At 32.5% G+C, this 22566-nt stretch overlaps 1 protein-coding gene across 2 annotated transcripts in view; it reads right to left on the bottom strand.

Moving 5' to 3' along the window:
• LOC134840240 (serine/threonine-protein kinase D1044.8-like) overlaps positions 1-22425 on the bottom strand; it is a 45351-nt gene extending 22926 nt beyond the window's left edge. For both annotated transcript variants that reach the window (XM_063855976.1, XM_063855977.1), the window contains exons 1-3: positions 21902-22425; positions 18941-19156; positions 16681-16948 (exon numbers count right to left, since the gene is read on the bottom strand). In XM_063855976.1, coding sequence (XP_063712046.1) covers positions 16681-16948; positions 18941-19156; positions 21902-22320 — 903 coding nt within the window. In that variant the 5' untranslated portion in view covers positions 22321-22425. The remainder of the gene's footprint in view (positions 1-16680; positions 16949-18940; positions 19157-21901) is intronic.
• Between the last annotated feature and the right edge of the window lie 141 nt (positions 22426-22566).

Raw genomic sequence — 22566 nt, 5'->3', positions numbered from 1 at the left:
GACAGACTGCAAAAAGATCAGAAGTCAAAAAGGAAAACAACATTGAAACCAAATTGTATTTACCGTTGAGTTCAAATCTGAAAAGTTTCCTATTCCACTTCTTGGAACTCAAATTCAGTCAGGTCATAAAAAAAACAGCCTGAATAAATCAGAACTACAGTCTGTATTTAGAGGATCCTACACATAGAAACATCGTCAACGTTTGAAAATCTAAACGCCCAAAGTCTACAAAAAATGAACCAGCTATTTTTAAGATGATAAAACTGATTGATATGGAGCACTAAAACCATCCATCTCAAACTTAACCAAAAATCAGACAGACTGCGAAGATATATCAGAAATCAATGGTGAAATTATCATCATTCATCAATTTTCATTTGCAATCGACATAGCGTTTAGAAGTCGTTAGTTTTTGAAATGTCAGATATAGAAAAAAAGAATACATCAGAACTACAGCTTTTAATCAAGAATTATTCTCGATGCATTTCTTCACAACTTTTTGAAACAAAAAGTTCCATTACTACTTGAAAGGCTCCTTGTGTCTTGGAAGAAAGGACCGGTTTAAAACAAAAGTTTAAGTCAGCTCAAATTCAAAGATATCAGACAGACTGCAAAAAGATCAGAAGTCAAAAAGGAAAACATCGCAAACCAAATTGTATTTATACTGAGTTCAAATCTGAAAACTTTCCGATTCCATTTCGTGGAACTCAAATTCAGTCAGGTAATAAAAAAACAGCCTGAATTAATCAGAACTACAGTCTGTAATTCGAGGATCATACAAAAAGCTAATGTCATCATCGTTTTAAAAATTACACGCTGAAATTCTATAAAAAACGAACCTAATTAATTTCAAAAGGATAGAACTGATTGAAAAAATAAAATCATCCATCTCAAACTTAACCAAAAATCAGACAGACTGCGAAGATATATCAGAAATCATTGGTGAAATTATCATCATTCGTCAATTTTCATTTGCAATCGACATAGCGTTTAGAAGTCGTTAGTTTTTGAAACTTCAGATATAGAAAAAAAACATCAGAACCACAGCTTTTAATCAAGAATCATTTTCGATGCATTTTTTCATCACAATTTGTTAAAACAAAAGTTCACTTTCTACTAGAAAAGATCCTTGCTTTGGAAGAAAGTACCAGTATAAAACAGAAGCTTCAATCAGCTCAAACTCAAAAATATCAGACAGACTGCAAAAAGATCAGAAGTCAAAAAGGAAAACAACATTGAAACCAAATTGTATTTACCGTTGAGTTCAAATCTGAAAAGTTTCCTATTCCACTTCTTGGAACTCAAATTCAGTCAGGTCATAAAAAAACAGCCTGAATAAATCAGAACTACAGTCTGTATTTAGAGGATCCTACACATAGAAACATCGTCAACGTTTGAAAATCTAAACGCCCAAAATCTACAAAATGAACCAGCTATTTTTAAGATGATAAAACTGATTGATATGGAGCACTAAAACCATCCATCTCAAACTTAACCAAAAATCAGACAGACTGCGAAGATATATCAGAAATCAATGGTGAAATTATCATCATTCATCAATTTTCATTTGCAATCGACATAGCGTTTGGAAGTCGTTAGTTTTTGAAATGTCAGATATAGAAAAAAAGAATACATCAGAACCACAGCTTTTAATCAAGAATTATTCTCGATGCATTTCTTCACAATTTTTTGAAACAAAAAGTTCCATTACTACTTGAAAAGCTCCTTGTGTCTTGGAAGAAAGGACCGGTTTAAAACAAAAGTTTAAGTCAGCTCAAATTCAAAGATATCAGACAGACTGCAAAAAGATCAGAAGTCAAAAAGGAAAACATCGCAAACCAAATTGTAATTATACTGAGTTCAAATCTGAAAACTTTCCGATTCCATTTCGTGGAACTCAAATTCAGTCAGGTAATAAAAAAACAGCCGGAATTAATCAGAACTACAGTCTGTAATTCGAGGATCATACAAAAAGCTAATGTCATCATTGTTTTAAAAATTACACGCTGAAATTCTACAAAAAACGAACCTAATTAATTTCAAAAGGATAGAACTGATTGAAAAAATAAAATCATCCATCTCAAACTTAACCAAAAATCAGACAGACTGCGAAGATATATCAGAAATCATTGGTGAAATTATCACCATTCGTCAATTTTCATTTGCAATCGACATAGCGTTTAGAAGTCGTTAGTTTTTGAAATGTCAGTTATAGAAAAAAAAGAATACATCAGAACCACAGCTTTTAATCAAGAATCATTTTCGATGCATTTTTTCATCACAATTTGTTAAAACAAAAGTTCAATTTCTACTAGAAAAGATTCTTGCGTTGGAAGAAAGTACCAGTATAAAACAGAAGCTTAAATCAGCTCAAACTCAAAAATATCAGACAGACTGCAAAAAGATCAGAAGTCAAAAAGGAAAACATCGCAAACCAAATTGTATTTATAATGAGTTCAAATCTGAAAACTTTCCGATTCCATTTCTTGGAACTCAAATTCAGTCAGGTAATTAAAAAAACAGCCTGAGTTAATCAGAACTACAGTCTTTAATTCGAGGATCATACAAAATGCCAATGTTATCATCGTTTTAATAACTACACGCTGAAATTCTACAAAAATGAACCTAATTAGTTTCAAAAGGATAGAACTGATTGAGAAAAATAAAATCATCCATCTCAAACTAAACCGAAAATCAGACAGACTGCGAAGATATAACAGAAATTATCGGTCAAATTATCATCATTCATCTATTTTTATATGCAATCGACATAGCGTTTAGAAGTCGTTCGTTTTTATCACGTCAGATATAGAAAAAAAAACATCAAAACCACAGCTTTTAATCAATAATCAATCTCGATGCATTTCTTCATCACAATTGTTTGAAGCAAAATGTTCCATTACTAGTTGAAAAGATCCTTGTGTCTTGGGAGAAAAGGACCGGTATAAAACAGAAGCTTAAATCAGCTCAAAGTCAAAAATATCAGTCAGACTGCAAAAAGATCAGAAGTCGAAAAAACTAATACATCAGAACCACAGCTTTTAATCAAGAATCATTTTCGATGCATTTTTTCATCACAATTTGTTGAAACAAAAAATCAATTTATACTAGAAAAGATCTTTGTGTTGGAAGGAAGTACCAGTAAAAAAACAGAAGCTTAAATCAGCTGAAATTCAAAAATATCAGACAGAATGCAAAAATATCAGAAGTCAAAAAGGAAAACATTGAAACCAAATTTTATTTACTGTTGAGTTCAAATATGAAAACTTTCCTATTCAACTTCTTGGAACTCAAATTCAGTCAGGTAAAAAAAACAGCCTGAATTAATCAGAACTATATTCTGTAATCAGAGGATCCTACACAAAGCAAACATCATCAAAGTTTCAAAATTTAAACGCCGAAATTCTACAAAAATGAACCTACTAATTTCAAGATGATAGATCTGATTGAGATAAAACACTAAAATCACCAACTCAAACTTAACCAAAAATCAGACAGACTGCGAAGATATATCAGAAATCATTGGTGAAAATTTCATCATTCATCAATTTTCAGTTGCAATCGACATAGCGTTTAGAAATCGTTAGTTTTTAAAACGTCAGATAAAAAAAAACATCAGAACCACAGCTTTTAATCAAGAATAATTCTCGATGCATTTCTTCATCACAATTTTTTAAAACAAAAGTTCACTTTCTACTAGAAAAGATCCTTGCGTTGGAAGAAAGTACCAGTATAAAACAGAAGCTTAAATCAGCTGAAATTCAAAAATATCAGACAGAATGCAAAAATATCAGAAGTCAAAAAGGAAAACATTGAAACCAAATTGTATTTACTGTTGAGTTCAAATATGAAAACTTTCCTATTCAACTTCTTGGAACTCAAATTCAGTCAGGTAAAAAAAACAGCCTGAATTAATCAGAACTATATTCTGTAATCAGAGGATCCTACACAAAGCAAACATCATCAAAGTTTCAAAATTTAAACGCCGAAATTCTACAAAAATGAACCTACTAATTTCAAGATGATAGATCTGATTGAGATAAAACACTAAAATCACCAACTCAAACTTAACCAAAAATCAGACAGACTGCGAAGATATATCAGAAATCATTGGTGAAACTTTCATCATTCAACAATTTTCATTCGCAATCGACATAGCGTTTAGAAGTCGTTAGTTTTTATCACGTCAGATATAGAAAAAAAAACATCAAAACCACAGCTTTTCATCAATAATCAATCTCGATGCATTTCTTCATCACAATTGTTTGAAGCAAAATGTTCCATTACTAGTTGAAAAGATCCTTGTGTCTTGGGAAAAAAGGACCGGTATAAAACAGAAGCTTAAATCAGCTCAAAGTTAAAAATATCAGTCAGACTGCAAAAAGATCAGAAGTCGAAAAACTAATACATCAGAACCACAGCTTTTAATCAAGAATCATTTTCGATGCATTTTTTCATCACAATTTGTTGACACAAAAAATCAATTTATACTAGAAAAGATCCTTGTGTTGGAAGGAAGTACCAGTAAAAAAAACAGAAGCTTAAATCAGCTGAAATTCAAAAATATCAGACAGAACGCAAAAATATCAGAAGTCAAAAAGGAAAACATTGAAACCAAATTGTATTTACTGTTGAGTTCAAATATGAAAACTTTCCTATTCAACTTCTTGGAACTCAAATTCAGTCAGGTAAAAAAAACAGCCTGAATTAATCAGAACTATATTCTGTAATCAGAGGATCCTACACAAAGCAAACATCATCAAAGTTTCAAAATTTAAACGCCGAAATTCTACAAAGATGAACCTACTAATTTCAAGATGATAGATCTGATTGAGATAAAACACTAAAATCACCAAATCAAACTTAACCAAAAATCAGACAGACTGCGAAGATATATCAGAAATCATTGGTGAAAATTTCATCATTCATCAATTTTCATTTGCAATCGACATAGCGTTTAGAAATCGTTTGTTTTTAAAACGTCAGATTAAAAAAAACATCAGAACCACAGCTTTTAATCAAGAATCATTCTCGATGCATTTCTTCATCACAATTTTTTCAAACAAAAAGTTCCATTACTACTTGAAAAGATCCTTGAGTCTTGGAAGAAAGGACCGGTATAAAACAGAAGCTTAGGTCAGCTCAAATTCGAAAATATCAGACAGACTGCAAAAAGATCAGAAGTCAAAAAGGAAAACATCGCAAACCAAATTGTATTTATAATGAGTTCAAATCTGAAAAGTTTCCTTTTCCACTTCTTGGAACTCAAATTCAGTCAGGTAATAGAAACAACAGCCTGAGTTAATCAGAACTACAGTCTGTAAATTGAGGATCATACAAAATGCTATTGTCAACATCGTTTTAATAATTACACACTGCAATTCTACAAAAATGAACCTACTTATTTTCAAAAGGATAGAACTGATTGAGAAAATAAAATCATCCATCTCAAACTTAACCAAAAATCAGACAGACTGGGAAGATATATCAGAAATCATTGGTGAAAATTTCATCATTCATCCATTTTAATATGCAATCGACTTACGGTTTGGAAGTCGTTAGTTTTTAAAACGTCAGATTTAGAAAAAAAAACGAATACATCAGAACCACAGCTTTTAATCAAGAATCAGTTTCGATGCATTTTTTCATCACAATTTGTTTAAATAAAAAGAATCAATTTCTACTAGAAAAGATCCTTGTGTTGGAAGAAAGTACCAGTGGAAAACAGAAGCTTAAACCAGCTCAAATTCAAAAATATCAGACAGCCTGCAAAAAGATCAGAAGTCAAAAAGGAAAACATCATTGAAACCAAATTGTTTTTACTGTTGAGTTCAAATATAAAAACTTTCCTATTCAACTTCTTGGAACTCAAATTCAGTCAGGTTAAAAAAACAGCCTGAATTAATCAGAACTATAGTCTGTAATCAGAGGATCCTACACAAAGCAAACATCATCAAAGTTTCAAAATTTAAACGCCGAAATTCTACAAAAATGAACCTACTAATTTCAAGATGATCTGATTGAGATGGAGCACTAAAATCACCAACTCAAACTTAACCAAATATCAGACAGACTGCGAAGATATATCAGAGATCATTGGTGAAACTTACATCATTCAACAATTTTCATTCGCAATCGACATAGCGTTTAGAAGTCGTTAGTTTTTAAAACGTCAGATATAGAAAAAAAACATCAGAACCACAGCTTTTAATCAAGAATCATTCTCGATGCATTTCTTCCACACAATTTTTTCAAACAAAATGTTCCATTACTACTTGAAAAGATCCTTGAGTCTTGGAAGAAAGGACCGGTATAAAACAGAAGCTCAAGTCAGCTCAAAATCAAAAATATCAGACAGACTGCAAAAAGATCAGAAGTCAAAAAGGAAAACATCGCAAACCAAATTGTATTTTTAATGAGTTCAAATCTGAAAAGTTTCCTTTTCCACTTCTTACAACTCAAATTCACTCAGGTAAAAAAACAACAGCCTGAGTTAGTCAGAACTAGTCTAAAATTCGAAGATCATACAAAATGCTAATGTCATCATCGTTTTAATAAATACACACTGAAAAACTACAAAAAATGAAACTACTTATTTTCAAAAGGATAGAACTGATTGAGAAAAATGAAATCATCAATCTCAAACTAAACCAAAAATCAGACAGACTGCGAAGATATATCAGAAATCATTGGTGAAATTATCATCATTCATCCATTTTTAGATGCAATCGACAAAAGGTTTGGAAGTCGTTAGTTTTTAAAAGGTCAGATTTGAAAAAACGAAGACATCAGAACCACAGCTTTTAATCAAGAATCATTTTGGATGCATTTTTTCATCACAATTTGTTTAAATAAAAAAAATCAATTTCTACTATAAAAGATCCTTGTGCTGGAAGAAAGTACCAGTAAAAAACAGAAGCTTGAATCAGCTCAAATTCAAAAATATCAGACAGACTGCAAAAAGGTCAGAAGTCAAAAAGGAAAAGATCGCAAACCAAAATGTTTTTATAATGAGTTCAAATCTGAAAAATTTCCGATTCCATTTCTTGGAACTCAAATTCAGTCAGGTAATTAAAAAAACAGCCTGAGTTAATCAGAACTACAGTCTGTAATTCGAGGATCATACAAAATGCCAATGTCATCATCGTTTTAATAACTACACGCTGAAATTCTACAAAAATTTAACCTAATTAGTTTCAAAAGGATAGAACTGATTGAGAAAAATAAAAATCATCCATCTCAAAATAAACCGAAAATCAGACAGACTGCGAAGATATATCAGAAATCATTGGTGAAATTATCATCATTCATCCATTTTATATGCAATCGACAAAAGGTTTGGAAGTCGTTAGTTTTTAAAAGGTCAGATTTGAAAAAACGAAGACATCAGAACCACAGCTTTTAATCAAGAATCATTTTCGATGCATTTTTTCATCACAATTTGCTTAAACAAAAAAATCAATTTCTACTAGAAAAGATCCTTGTGTTGGAAGAAAGTACCAGTAAAAAACAGAAGCTTAAATCAGCTCAAATTCAAAAATATCAGACAGACTGCAAAAAGATCAGTAGTCAAAAAGGAAAACATCATTGAAACCAAATTGTATTTACTGTTGAGTTCAAATCTGAAAACTTTCCTTTTCAACTTCTTGGAACTCAAATTCAGTCAGGTAAAAAAAACAGCCTGAAAGAATCAGAACTACAGTCTGCAATCAGAGGATCTTACACAAAGCAAACATCATCAAAGTTTCAAATTTAAACGCCGAAATTCTACAAAAATGAACCTACTAATTTCAAGATGATAGATCTGATTGAGATGGAACACTGAAAACACCAACTCAAACTTAACCAAAAATCAGACAGACTGCGAAGATATATCAGAAATTATTGGTGAAATTATCATCATTCAACAATTTTCATTTGCAATTGACATAGCGTTTAGAAGTCGTTAGTTTTTAAAATGTCAGATAAAGAAAAAAAACATCAGAACCACAGCTTTTAATCAAGAATCATTCTCGATGCATTTCTTCATCACAATTTTTTCAAACAAAATGTTCCATTACTACTTGAAAAGATCATTGAGTCTTGGAAGAAAGGACCAGTATAAAACAGAAGCTTAAGTCAGCTCAAATTCAAAAATATCAGCCAGACTGCAAAAAGATCAGAAGTCAAGAAGGAAATTATCGCAAACCAAATTGTATTTATAATGAATTCAAATCTGAAAACTTTCCGATTCCATGTCTTGGAACTCAAATTCAGTCAGGTAATAAAAAAACAGCCTGAGTTAATCAAAACTACAGTCTGTAATTCGAGGATCATACAAAATGCTAATGTCATCATCGTTTTAAAAATTACACGCTGAAATTCTACAAAAAAAAGAAACTAATTATTTTCAAAAGGATAGAACTGATTGAGAAAAATAAAATCATCCATCTCAAAAAATCAGACAAACTGCGAAGATATAACAGAAATCATTGGTGAAAATATCATCATTCATCAATTTTTATATGCAATCAACATACGGTTTGGAAGTTGTTAGTTTTTAAAACGTCAGATATAGAAAAAAAAACATCAGAACCACAGCTTTTAATCAAGAATCATTCTCGATGCATTTCTTCATCACAATTTTTTCAAACAAAATGTTCCATTACTTAAAAAGATCATTGAGTCTTGGAAGAAAGGACCAGTATAAAACAGAAGCTTAAGTCAGCTCAAATTCAAAAATATCAGCCAGACTGCAAAAAGATCAGAAGTCAAAGAGGAAAACATCGCAAACCAAATTGTATTTATAATGAATTCAAGTCTGAAAACTTTCCGATTCCATGTCTTGGAACTCAAATTCAGTCAGGTAATAAAAAAACAGCCTGAGTTAATCAAAACTACAGTCTGTAATTCGAGGATCATACAAAATGCTAATGTCATCATCGTTTTAAAAATTACACGCTGAAATTCTACAAAAAACGAACCTAATTATTTTCAAAAGGATAGAACTGATTGAGAAAAATAAAATCATCCATCTCAAACTTCAAAAAAATCAGACAAACTGCGAAGATATAACAGAAATCATTGGTGAAAATATCATCATTCATCAATTTTATATGCAATCAACATACGGTTTGGAAGTCGTTAGTTTTTAAAACGTCAGATATAGAAAAAAAACATCAGAACCACAGCTTTTAATCAAGAATCATTCTCGATGCATTTCTTCATCACAATTTTTTCAAACAAAATTTTCCATTACTACTTGAAAAGATCATTGAGTCTTGGAAGAAAGGACCAGTATAAAACAGAAGCTTAAGTCAGCTCAAATTCAAAAATATCAGCCAGACTGCAAAAAGATCAGAAGTCAAAAAGGAAAGCATCGCAAACCAAATTGTATTTATAATGAATTCAAATCTGAAAACTTTCCGATTCCATGTCTTGGAACTCAAATTCAGTCAGGTAATTAAAAAAACAGCCTGAGTTAATCAGAACTACAGTCTGTAATTCGAGGATCATACAAAATGCCAATGTCATCATCGTTTTAATAACTACACGCTGAAATTCTACAAAAAATTAACCTAATTAGTTTCAAAAGGATAGAACTGATTGAGAAAAATAAAATCATCCATCTCAAACTTCAAAAAAATCAGACAAACTGCGAAGATATAACAGAAATCATTGGTGAAAATATCATCGTTCATCAATTTTTATATGCAATCAACATACGGTTTGAAAGTCGTTAGTTTTTAAAATTTCAGATGTAGAAAAAGAAGAATACATCAGAACCACAGCTTTTAATCAAGAATCATTTTCGATGCATTTTTTCATCACAATTTGTTGAAACAAAAAGTTCAATTTCTACTAGAAACGATCCTTGTGTTGGAAGAAAGTACCAGTATAAAACAGAAGCTTAAATCAGCTCAAATTCAAAAATATCAGACAGACTGCAAAAAGGTCTGAAGTCAAAAAGGAAAACATCATTGCAAACCAAATTGTATTTACTGTTGAGTTCAAAACTGAAAAGTTTCCTTTTCCACTTCTTGGAGCTCAAATTCAGTCAGGTAAAAAAACAGCCTGAATTAATCAGAACTACAGTCTGTAATTAGAGGATCCTACACAAAGCAAACATCAAAGTTTCAAAATTTAAACGCCGAAATTCTACAAAAATGAACCTGCTAATTTCAAGATGATAGATCTGATTGAGATGGAATACTAAAATCACCAACTCAAACTTAACCAAAAATCAAACAGACTGCGAAGATATATCAGGAATCATTGGTGAAACTTTCATCAATGATCAATTTTTATTTGCAATCGACATAGCGTTTGGAAGTGGTTAATTTTAAAAAGACATACGTAGAAAAAAAGAATACATCAGAACCACAGCTTTTAGTCAAGATCCATTTTCAATGCATTTTTCATCACAATTTGTCGAAACAAAAAGTTCCATTTCTAGTTAAAAACATCCTTGTGTCTTGGAAGAAAAGACCGGTATAAAACAAAAAATTAAATCAACTCAAACTCAAAAACATCAGACATACTGCAAAAAGATCAGAAGTCAAAAACGAAAACATCGCAAACCAAATTGTATTTATAATGAGTTCAAATCTGAAAAGTTTCCTTTTCCACTTCTTGGAACTCAAATTCAGTCAGGTAAAAAAACAACAGCCTGAGTTAATCAGAACTACAGTCTAAAATTCGAAGATCATACAAAATGCTAATGTCATCATCGTTTTAATAATTACACACTGAAATTCTACAAAAAATGAACCTACTTATTTTCAAAAGGATAGAACTGATTGAGAAAAATGAAATCATCCATCTCAAACTAAACCAAAAATCAGACAGACTGCGAAGATATATCAGAAATCATTGGTGAAATTATCATCATTCATCCATTTTTATATGCAATCGACTTACGGTTTGGAAGTCGTTAGTTTTTAAAACCTCAGATTTAGAAAAAAACGAATATATCAGAACTACAGCTTTTAATCAAGAATCATTTTCGATGCATTTTTTCACCACAATTTGTCGAAACAAAAAGTTCCATTTCTAGTTGAAAAGATCCTTGTGTCTTGGAAGAAAAGACCGGTATAAAACAAAAGTTTAAATCAGCTCAAACTCAAAAACATCAGACATACTGCAAAAAGATCAGAAGTCAAAAACGAAAACATCACAAACCAAATTGTATTTACTGTTGAGTTCAAACCTGAAAACTTTCCGATTCCACTTCTTGGAATTCAAATTAAGTCAGGTAAAAAAAACATCCTGAATTAATCAGAACTACAGTCTGTAATTCTGGGAACATAAAAACGCAAACATTATCAACGTTTCAAAATTTACATAATGAAATTCTGCAAAAAATGAAGCTAAATATTTTCAAAGTGATAGAACTGATTGAGAAAAATAAAATCATCCATCTCAAATTTAAACAAAAATCAAAAAAACTGCAAAAATAAATCAGAAATGATTGGTGAAATTATCAACATTCATCAATTTTCATTTGCAACCGACATACCATTTAGAAATCGTTAGTTCTTAAAGCGTCAGATGTAGAAAAAAGAATACATCAGAACCACAGCTTTTAATCAAGAATCAGTCTCGATGCATTTCTTCATCAAAATTTTTGGAATCAAAATGTTACATTACTATTTGAAAAGATCCTTGTGTCTTGGAAGAAAGGACCGGTAGAAAACAGAAGCTTAAATCAGCTCAACAAAAATATCAGACAGACTGTCAAAAGATAAGAAGTCAAAAAGGAAAATATCATCGCAAACCAAATTGTTTTTACTGTTGAGTTCAAATCTGAAAACTTTCCGATTCCACTTCTTGGAACTCTCAATCAGTCAGGCAAAAAAAATGCATGAATCAGTCATAACTAGAGTCTGTAATTAGAGGATCCTACACAATGCAAACATCATCAAAGTTTCGAAATTTAAACGCCGAAATTCTACAAAAAAGAACCTGCTAATTTCAAAGTATTAGATCTGATTGAGATGAAACACTAAAACCAAAATCTCAAACTTAACCAAAAATCAGACAGACTGCGAAGATATATCAGAACTCATTGGTGAAATTATCATCATTCATCAATTTTCATTTGCAATCGACATAGCATTTAGAAGTCGTTAGTTTTTAAAATGTCAGATATAGAAAAAAAGAATAGTTCAGAACCACAGCTTTTAATCAAGAATCATTCTCGATGCATTTCTTCATCACAATTTTTTGAAACAAAATGTTCCATTACTACTTGAAAAGGTCCTTGTGTCTTGGAAGAAAGGACCGGTAGAAAACAAAGCTTAAATCAGCTCAAAGTCAAAAATGTCAGTCAGACTGCAAACAGATCAGAAGCCGAAAAGGAAAACATCGCAAACCAAAATGTATTTATTGTTGAGTTCAAACCTGAAAACTTTCTCATTCCACTTCTTGGAACTCAAATTCAGTCAGGTAAAAAAACAGCCTAAATAATCAGAACTACAGTCTGTAACTTGAGGATTATGCAAAATGCAAATGTCATCAACGTTTTGAAAATTAAACGCTGAAAATCTACAAAAAATGAACCTGTTCATTTTCAAAGTAATAGAACTGATTGAGAAAAAAATCATCCATCTCAAACTTAACCAAACATCAGACAACCTGCGAAAAAATGTCAGAAATCATTGGTGAAACTATAAGCATTCATCAATTTGCATTTACAATCGACATAGTGTTTGGAAGTCGTTAGTTTTTAAAACGTCAGATGTACAAAAACAGAATATATCAAAACCACAGCTTTTAATCAAGAATCATCCTCGATGCATTTCTTCATCACAATTTTTGAAACAAAATGTTCCATTACTACTTAAAAAAAATATTTGTGTCTTGGTAGAAAGGACTGGTATAAAAAAGCTTAAATCTTCTCAAAATCAAAACTATTGAACAGACTGCCAAAAAATCAGCAGTCAAAAAGAAAAATATCATCGCCAACCAAATTGTATGTACTTTTGAGTTCGAATCTGAAAACTTTACGATTCTACTTCTTGGAACTCATATTCAGTCAGGTAAAAAAAACAGCCTGAATTAATCAGAACTACAGTCTGTAATTAGAGGATCCTACACATTGCAAACATCATCAATGATTCAAAATTTAAACGCCCAAATTCTACAAAAAATTAACCTACTATTACCAAGATGATAGAACTGATTGAGACGGAACACTAAAAATATCCATCTCAAACTTAACCAAAAATGAGATAGACTGCGAAGATACGTCAGAAATCATTCGTGAAATTATCATTATTCACCAATTTTCATTTGCAATCGACATAGCGTTTAGAAGTCGTTAGTTTTTAAAACGTACGATAAAAAAAACATCAAAACCACAGCTTTTAATCAATATTCATTCTCGATGCATTTCTTCATCACAATTTTTTGAAGCAAATTGTTCCATTACTAGTTGAAAAGATCCTTGTGTCTTGGGAGAAAAGAACCGGTATAAAACAGAAGCTTAAATCAGCTCAACGTCAAAATTATCAGTCAGACTGCAAAAAGATCAGAAGTCAAAAAGGAAAACATCATTGCAAACCAAACTATATTTACTGTTGAGTTCAACTCTGAAGACTTTCCTATTCCACTTCTTGGAACTCAAATTCAGTCCGATAATAAAAAGACAGCCTGAATAAATCAGAACTACAGTCTGTAATTAGAGGATCCTACACATACAAACATCAACAACGTTTGAAAATCTAAACGCCCAAACTCTACAAAAAAAGAACGAGCTATTTTCAAGATGATAGAACTGATTGATATGAAGCACTAAAACCATCCATCTCAAACTTAACCGAAAATCAGACAGACTGCGAAGATCTATCAGAAATCATTGGTGAAATTATCATCATTAATCAATTTTCATTTGCAATCGACATAGCGTTTAGAAGTCATTGGTTTTTAAAACGTCAGATTTAGAAAGTAAAAATACATCAGAACCACAGCTTTTAATCAAGAATCATTCTCGATGCATTTCTTCATCGCAATTTTGGGAAACAAAAGTTCCATTACTACTTGAAAAAATCCTTGTGTCTTGGAAGAAAGCACCGGTATGAAACAAGCTTAACTCAGCTCAACTTCAAAAATATCAGACAGACTGCCAAAAGATCAGAAGTCAAAAAGGAAAACATAATCGCAAACCAAATTATATTTAGTGTTGAGTTTAAAATTGAAAACTTTCCGATTCCACTTCCTGAAACTCAAATTCAGTCAGGTAATAAAAAACAGCCTGAATTATTCAGACCTACTGTCTGTAAATAAAGGATCCTACACAATGCAAACATCAACAAAGTTTCAAAATTCAAACGCCGAAAATCTACAAAAATTAACCTGCTAAGATCAAGATAATAGATCTGATTGAGATGGAACACTTAGATCACCATCTCAACCAAAAATCAGACAGACTGCCAAGATATATCAGAAATCATTGGTGAAATCATCATCATTTATCAATTCTGATTTGCAATCGACATAGCGTTTGAAAGTCGTTAGTTTTCAAAACGACAGATGAATAAAAAAAGAAAACATCAGAACCACAGCTTTTTATCAAGAATTATTCTCAATGCATTTCTTCACAACTTTTGAATTAAAATGTTTCACTACTACTTACAAAAATCCTTATGTCTTGGAAGAAGGGACCGGTATAAAACAAAAGCTTAAATCTTCTCAAATTCAAAATTATCAGACAGACTGCCAAACAATCAGAAGTCAAAAAGGAAAGCATCACCGCAAACCAAATTGTATTTACTGTTGAGTTCGAATCTGAAAACTTTCCGTTTCTCTTTCTTGAAACTCGAATTCAGTCAGGTGAAAAAACAGCCTGAATTAATCAGAACTACAGTCTGTAATTAGAGGATTCTACACAATGCCAACATCATCAACGTTTCAAAATTTTAACGCCAAAAATCTGCAAAAAATTAACCTAATATTTCCAAGACGATAGAACTGATTGAGATGGAACACTAAAAATATCCATCTCAAACTTGACCCAAAATCAGATAGACAGCGAAGATATGCCAGAAATCATTGGTGAAATTATCATCATTCATAAATTTTCAATTACAATCGACATAGTGTTTGCAAGTCCTTAGTTTTTAAATCGTCAGATATATAAAAAAGAAAACCACAGCTTTTAATCAAAAATCATTCTCGATGCATTTCTTCATCAAAATTTTGGAAACAAAATATACCATTACTACTTGGACAGAACCTTGTGTCTCAGAAGAAAGGACCGGTATAAAACAGAAGCTTAAATCAGCTCAAAGTGAGACTGTAAAAATATCAGCCAGACTTAAAAGATCAGAAGTCAAAAAGGAAAACATCATCATCGCAAACCAAATTGTATTTACTGTTGAGTTCGAATCTGAAAACTTTCCGATTCCTTTTCTTGGAGCCCCAATTCAGTCAGGTAATAAAAAAACACCTTGAATTAATCAGATTTACAGTCTGTATTTCGAGGATCATACAAAATGCGAATGTCATCAACGTTTAAAAATTTACACAAGAAAATTCTACAAAAATTGAACCTAATTATTTTCAAAGTGATACAACTGATTGAAAAAAATAAATCATTCATCTCAAACTTAACCAAAAACCAGACAGACTGCAAAGATATATCAGAGATCATTCGTGAAAATATCATCATTGATCAATTTTCCTTTGCCATCGACATAGCGTTTGGTTATCGTTAGTTTTTAAATCAACAGATGTTGAAAAAAAGACTACATCAAAACCACAGCTTGTAATCAAGACTCATTCACGATCCATTTCTTCATCGCGCTTTTCAAGATCAAAAATTCGATTTCGTCTTGAAATGATCCTGGTATCCTATAAGAAAATGATAAGCCGGGTGTATTCAACAAATTGGACCTGAGTAAAATAGAAAACTTTACTAAATCAAAATTAAAAAAAACACTTGACAAACTTTTTCGCCATCACGTTTTAAGGCTTACACGCAAAAATCTACTAAAAGTGAGCCTGCTAATTTCACGAAAATCAAACTGATTGAAATAGAAAACTAAAACCAGCTCAAACTAAATAGATTTCACACAGACTGCAAATAGATATCAGAAGTCAATAGTAATAAAATCATCATTGACCAATTTTAATTTACACTTGAGTTAGCATTTGATGTCACCAGCTGTTGAATCAAACATTTGTTGAAAACAGAACAAAATAATCAGAACCACGATGCATTCACGATGCTTTCAATCATTCACGATGCATTTCATCATCAGTTTTTAAGATAAAAAACGCTTAACTTATAATTAAGTGAGCCTAATAACTTCAAAAAATTGAACCTAAGTGAAATAAAAGTTATAGGTGACATAATCAGCAAAAAATTTGAAATTGTAATTTGTTCCGGAAACCCAATCGTGAAGCTGAGAACTAAAATCCGTTGTAAAAATTTCATTCAGAACGACCGCCAGTAACAACTGTGTTCACTTAACGTTTTTTTAACCCCTTTCACAGTAGTCAAACAAAGATCTTGAAGTTTTTGTTAAGCAAATGAAATTTACGAAAAAATAACATTGAAAATTTGATTGCAAATCATGCTAATTGGTGTTCAAATTCATCCAATCAAAAATTAAAAACTAAAAAATACGAACATACCTATACATACGTTCGGATTCAAATACTTTGGCGTTCGTAATTACTTGAAAAAAATCTACTTACAGGAAGAATATCTAACTGCATGAAAACTTTGATCAGGTCAATTCGTTCTTCGCAATTAGGCATTTCACACAACACTAGAATTACTTCAGCAGCCAATTTCATATTTGAGAAGGTGTCATACTCATCAACGATTGCCTTCGGCTGACTGAGCATTTCAGCTAACTGGCCAAGGATGTTAAATGCATCGCAGTTGAGAATTTGTTCGTACACTGCACTTAAAAGTGATGGTTCTACCGTAAGGCAGTCCAGAAGGAACTGCAAGCTACATCTAAAACAATAATTAAATTCCCTTTTGCGTTGTGATTCTGTTTAATCTGAAACTTAACAGCGTGTCTACTAAGCATTCTAAAACGGCAGAAAAAAATTGCAGAGTCAGACCAATTTCCTGTAAAGAAATAATTGGAAGTTCAGATTCGCCTCCTCTTGAAAAAAATCCTTCATCCGCGCCTGTTTGCGATTATCAAATATAGGAATCGTTATTCAGCTCCAATGTTAATCCAGCTTAGCAGCCGTTGAATTATCTCAAATGAGTCTGAAGCTCTTTTCTTGGAAAATTTGAAAAGTATAAAACTTTTTGAACGAATTTTCAAGAGGCAAACTTATCCAAACAAATTAGCCAATTTTTCAAATGTTCAATGCTTTCGACTTCAAGGCTGGTTGAAATTAACCAATCAAAACTAAATAAATTGGAATTTTCAAATACGATTTTCTCACAAGGAGTCTTGAGCACAGAATTTGCTGAAAATTTAACCAAATTAACATGGTGCCATTCATTTTTAAAAATTCATTGCGCATAAGAAACGTCCAAAGACTGCAGGCATCTTCAGGGGCGGACGCTCCCCCTCAGGAATTCGACCCCCTGCCGACCCAAAGGGTCCCCCTTTGTACTATTTTTAGATATCCATTTTTGGTGAGGGACCCTAAAGTTTTTCTAAAGGCTCCTTTGGCGCCAATATGAACTAATTTTGAAGAGGGAGCGCGCACCGAAAAAACGCGATTTTTTGATAAACATTTTCCAAAAAGTGCCTAAAATTGCCCTTTTTGGACCGTTTTTCAAAATTTTGCCTGCGGCGCAGAAACTTCGGCCAAAACAGGGTCTTCGTAATGCTTTATGAGAGCTCAGAAAATCAATTTGGTCGACCTAAAAAAAGGTTCTGGGCGCGCTGAAGTTTATAAACGAGCAGCTGCGCTCTGAAGTTTAATAACGAGCAGCTGCGCTTTGGGCGCGCTGAAGTTCAAACGTGACCAGCAGTCAAACCAAAATAGAGGCTGTTACAGTAATCAAGCCTTGAAATAACAAAGGAGCGAGCTAAATGTGAAACTATTTTTTATTTTTTTTATTCAACGAGGTCAACAGTAAATGGTGCTCGTATTTTACCATCAATGAAAAGTAAGCTGAAATATAACTCTGTTTCCCATCGTGTTGCCAAATTAATCAATATATTAGCCAATTGGTGTGTAACTATACCTTTCTCCTTTGAAACCCATCATTCAAAAAATGCTTTCTGTCATTCAATCTTAGATTCATATATAATAGGAAATTGCAATTTGATTGATGAACTGATCGCTAGACTTGAACTAATCCATTCTAACTTCCCTGAGTCTTCGGTTAGACCTGATAACCTCTCGTCGAAGGTACAAGGCAGTGGACACTAGGAAGGGAAGTTAGAAAAATGCGAACAACTGGATTACCAGCTCTTAAGAACTGGGCCCACTTGCTCGCTGATTAAATTAACGGTCATTATTTCGCATCCGCCCGCTGTCAGTTGTATACCCTTGTAGGTATAAGCTTACATCATATCTCTTACATGTTGAAGAATAAAGATTTAAAATTTAAAAAAAAAGTGATTGCACTATTTAAGTTTTGTTTTTTTTCTTTCGCTTTAAATTTGCCTCTTTGACTTGAATTAATTATTGAACTTTTTGATCTGATGTCATATGATGTTATTCCTTTACGGGGCAACCTTCAACAAGCCTCTCGTTGGCTTTCTGGTTGTCCTATCATGAGTTATTTTTGAAATTTTGCATATTGTGTTATGATAATTTGATTACTCATGATGAATATTAAATAAATAAATAAATAAATGAGCAGCGTTTTCAAATGATACATATTTACATATTCCACAGAGTAGCCTTAATGGCACACATGTCGCTTTCTCTAATAACAGCCAGATATGAGAGAATTGCGTTATAAATTTCTAATTTCGTTCGTTTAGTGCGGATAATTAAGAACTGTATAGGATGTAAGCAAACCACTTACTGAACGAGTGAGGTTTTATTGCTGGGTGCAATCACTGAGGAGCAGAGGCCCAATAGAGAAGACAGATTAGGTGCAGATTGGACCACAACCGAAGAGAGAGTGGGGTTGCATGTGATGCGGGAGAGAATGGTCATCACTTCTATTAATAAGAGGTCGAACATCTTCTGGCTCTGGAAGGCACTGTCTATGTACAAGTCAGAATAGATTTCCCCCAGTCTGAAACAACCATCAAAACAAAAGCTATTTCAAAATAGAAGCGAAGCTGCACTTCAAAAACACAAGCTAAATACCATCCTCATTTATTTGTGACAGATTCAGTCTATAAAATAATAAGGCAAAACCGAGAGACTTCAAAAGGAAGGCGTGAACCGATACTGCAGTTTCGCTGTGAGCAGATTCTGAGAAAGTTTCCATTGATAAAATTATTCTCACCTTAATTAAACTTGTGTATATGTTCTTATATAATATGATAAATTTATGTATATAGAACATTCCGGCGCAATGCTTAACTTAAACCTTGATTTGTTTTCAGCACTATTTTAATTAACCCAAGGATTAATTAATTTCACATGATTGAAAAAGCGCAAAACATAGCCAACTTACAGTTGGAAAAGAGTAATGAACGCAACGAAACTAAAAAAAAAACGACTTGTTTTTTTTTCAAAAATCTTCAACTTTTGAATTTCGAATAAAAAAATTAGATGGCCTTAAAGCTCTTTGAATTTGTGGAACAATTTATGATGGACACTTTTTTGTTAAAATTAACCCTATTTGAAAAAAAAAACTGGATCAATAGGTAAAACTTTTATTTCGCTGGGAAATCTGATAATTGAATTTCATTTTCAAAATTAGAAAACGACCACGTTTTTGTGACCTTTACATATTTCCTGTTCAAAAAGCGGAGTTTGCCTTCCTTTTAACAATCGAAATGCACTGAACTTAAAAAGAAATCAGCAGTCAAAAAAATCAAAAATGAGCGTGAACAAATTTTAGGACTTTTTCCTAAGGAAAAAAATCAGCAAAACCAATTTAAGAGTCGTCACTCCGTTCATTACTCTGAAAAGATATTTAACAGAGAGATGAATCTTAAATCGTTATCTGAACAATACTTAAGAAGTTGTAAAGAAGCCTACAATACCTGAGCACACATCCGCATATCAGAAAAAAATCCCCTCAAAACACACGGATAATAAACATTTTTCTCACATCAAAAGACTCAACTAAACCAATATTATTCAATGGAAGATGTTTCAAGCCGAACAAAATAAACACACAGAGGTGAAGCGGAGATCCGCAACCTTTGCAATAAAACACAAACATGGAAAACAAGTTGAAAAAATGAAAAATATTGATAAAAAACAAAGTGAATTTAAATTTTTGTACGTCTCGATAATAGAGAACTAGAGGCCAGCTAAAGGTGGTGTTACATGTCTGATATTTTTGGAACTTGCTTTACTGATGCGAGATGCAAAGGTTAATTTCAAAAATTGGACTTTGCCCGTCCAATTGGACGGTGTTTCTCTACAAAAATAAGTGAGAAGAAATTGTAATCTTACAAAAGACAAAATCTTTCTTGTAAAAAACTCCGGAGTCGCGCTTCTGCAGGAACAATTTTACAACCGGCTGTTGATTGATTCCTTTCCTAGTTTCTAAGAAAATTCAAAAAAGATTTTATAAAACGCTCGAAGTTCAAAATATTGACCATCCTAAATCCATAACTTTTTTCGACTAAAAAAGATAGTGGCCGCTTAAGCAGAGAAGATTCCCAAAACCGGGATCTCCATTGAAAACTTAACCTAGGAATTGACAGGCTAGTGGACAAGAAAAGTCAAAAAGTTTCCAAAAAAATGGTCAACAAATCAAAAAATTGACTTTTTCGAGAATCATAGCTTTTTGTGTGAAAACATTTGGGTGTGGCTGCTTACGCAACAGAGATTCACGCAACCGGTTTTTTTGAGTTAATTCTTAATCTCAGCATCTCAGATTTGATAGGATATTTTTTAAGATTCAAAATGTTTCTTAAATCGGTCAAAAGTTCAAAACTTCACTTCCCGAAATCCATTAAAAAAATTCTTGTAAAAGAACTTCCCACAACCCGTTATTCCGATTGAACCCAAAATCTCAGATTTGCGAGTGTAGTTCTCGAAAAAACTTGAGAAGTTTCAAAAAACGTTCAAAAAAATCAAAATTTTGAATAAGCGTCACACAACCCGCTCTTTGCCTTGCATCCAAAATATCAAAATTGGGAGGGAAGTTTTCGAGGAAAATCAAGAAGTATTCAAAAAATGGCCAAAAATCAAATAATTGGCTATTCCGAGGGCCAACTCTTTTTCTGTAGACAAAATTGAGCGTAGCCTCGTCTGCAGGGGAGTTAACCACAACCCGCTCTTTGCATCCACAGTCTCAGATTAATGAAGGTAATCTTCGAAAAAAGTCAGAAAGATTCTGAAAACGGTCAACAAATCAATTAATTGACTATTCTGAGGGCCAAAACTTTTTGTATTACAAAAATGTAGCGAATTCACTAAAGCAGGGGAACCATCCAACAAAACATTTTAGCAAGTAAACCCAGAATCACAGTTTTCGGATAGTAGTTTTTGAGAAAACGAACGAAGCTAAAAAATAGTTAAAAAAATCCACCCACTGACTTTTGGAAGGCTGTACACAGAGGAGTATAGTAACACAGACTAGGTGATTATACATGCAAAAGTCATTCTTTGAAAATCGGTGGACTAGTTTTGGAGATAATGTTTTTTTTGAGACGCTTTACACCAATTCTACCATTTTCAAAAAAGAGGTGCTAGTGAAAATACCGCCTACTCTTCTGTGTGCATGCATATTCCCCCAATCCTTTTTTACTTTTGCTTTACCCCTCTGTCTACAGCCTTCAAAAAATCTGTGAGTGGAAATTTTTTTGAGTTTTATTATAAAACGAAGTTTTCGCTTTGTGTCGTTCAATACCTGATTAAATGCTCTGCGAACTTCTCGTTAATAATCTGCTTGCAATCTTCAACCACTTTCTTCTCTTTCAAAGCCAGTCGAACGAAACACAAAACAACATGCACATGTCCATGACGCATTCCTTGCATGAATCCCACGACAAACACTCGTTTTTCTACCACTAATTTAAACAACTTGGAAAGCTTAGTCGTGTCCACTTTGTTAGACTTTGAACCATCTTTGTTGCTTTTCAGTTTAGGCAAGAAGTTTGAGAATAACGTTTGTTCCTGGTTCAGTTTTTCACAAGACTGAAGAGAATTTGTCGCTGAGGTAGCTTTAAATCTAGGTTGTTTGCATCCTCCGCACTGACCAAGTAAACAAGATTCACTTAGTGAGTTAACACTATCTAGTAATGCATCCATTTTTGGATCCGTGTTCATTTACCAGCTATATACTTTTGTCACATTACTTGACGGTTGTCGGCTTTTTACATATTTACAAGGTTATCTACATGTTATTTCACAGCAAAACATAGCTTCTCTGAAAAATAATATAAATTGCTAATCATTTATTGAGTCAGCCAAAAAACTTTTTGAAAACTTACTCTCAAAACTTGCCAATTACCATTTGATTAAATGATCAAACGGTGAAGGCGTCGAATCGGAGAAAAAACTCATCGTAAAAAC

This window comes from Symsagittifera roscoffensis, chromosome 2 (assembly GCF_963678635.1).
Source record: "Symsagittifera roscoffensis chromosome 2, txSymRosc1.1, whole genome shotgun sequence".
Taxonomy (NCBI): Eukaryota; Metazoa; Xenacoelomorpha; order Acoela; family Convolutidae; genus Symsagittifera; species Symsagittifera roscoffensis.
Note: the sequence above shows the minus strand (reverse complement) of the source record. Positions and strands in the feature narration are given on the sequence as shown.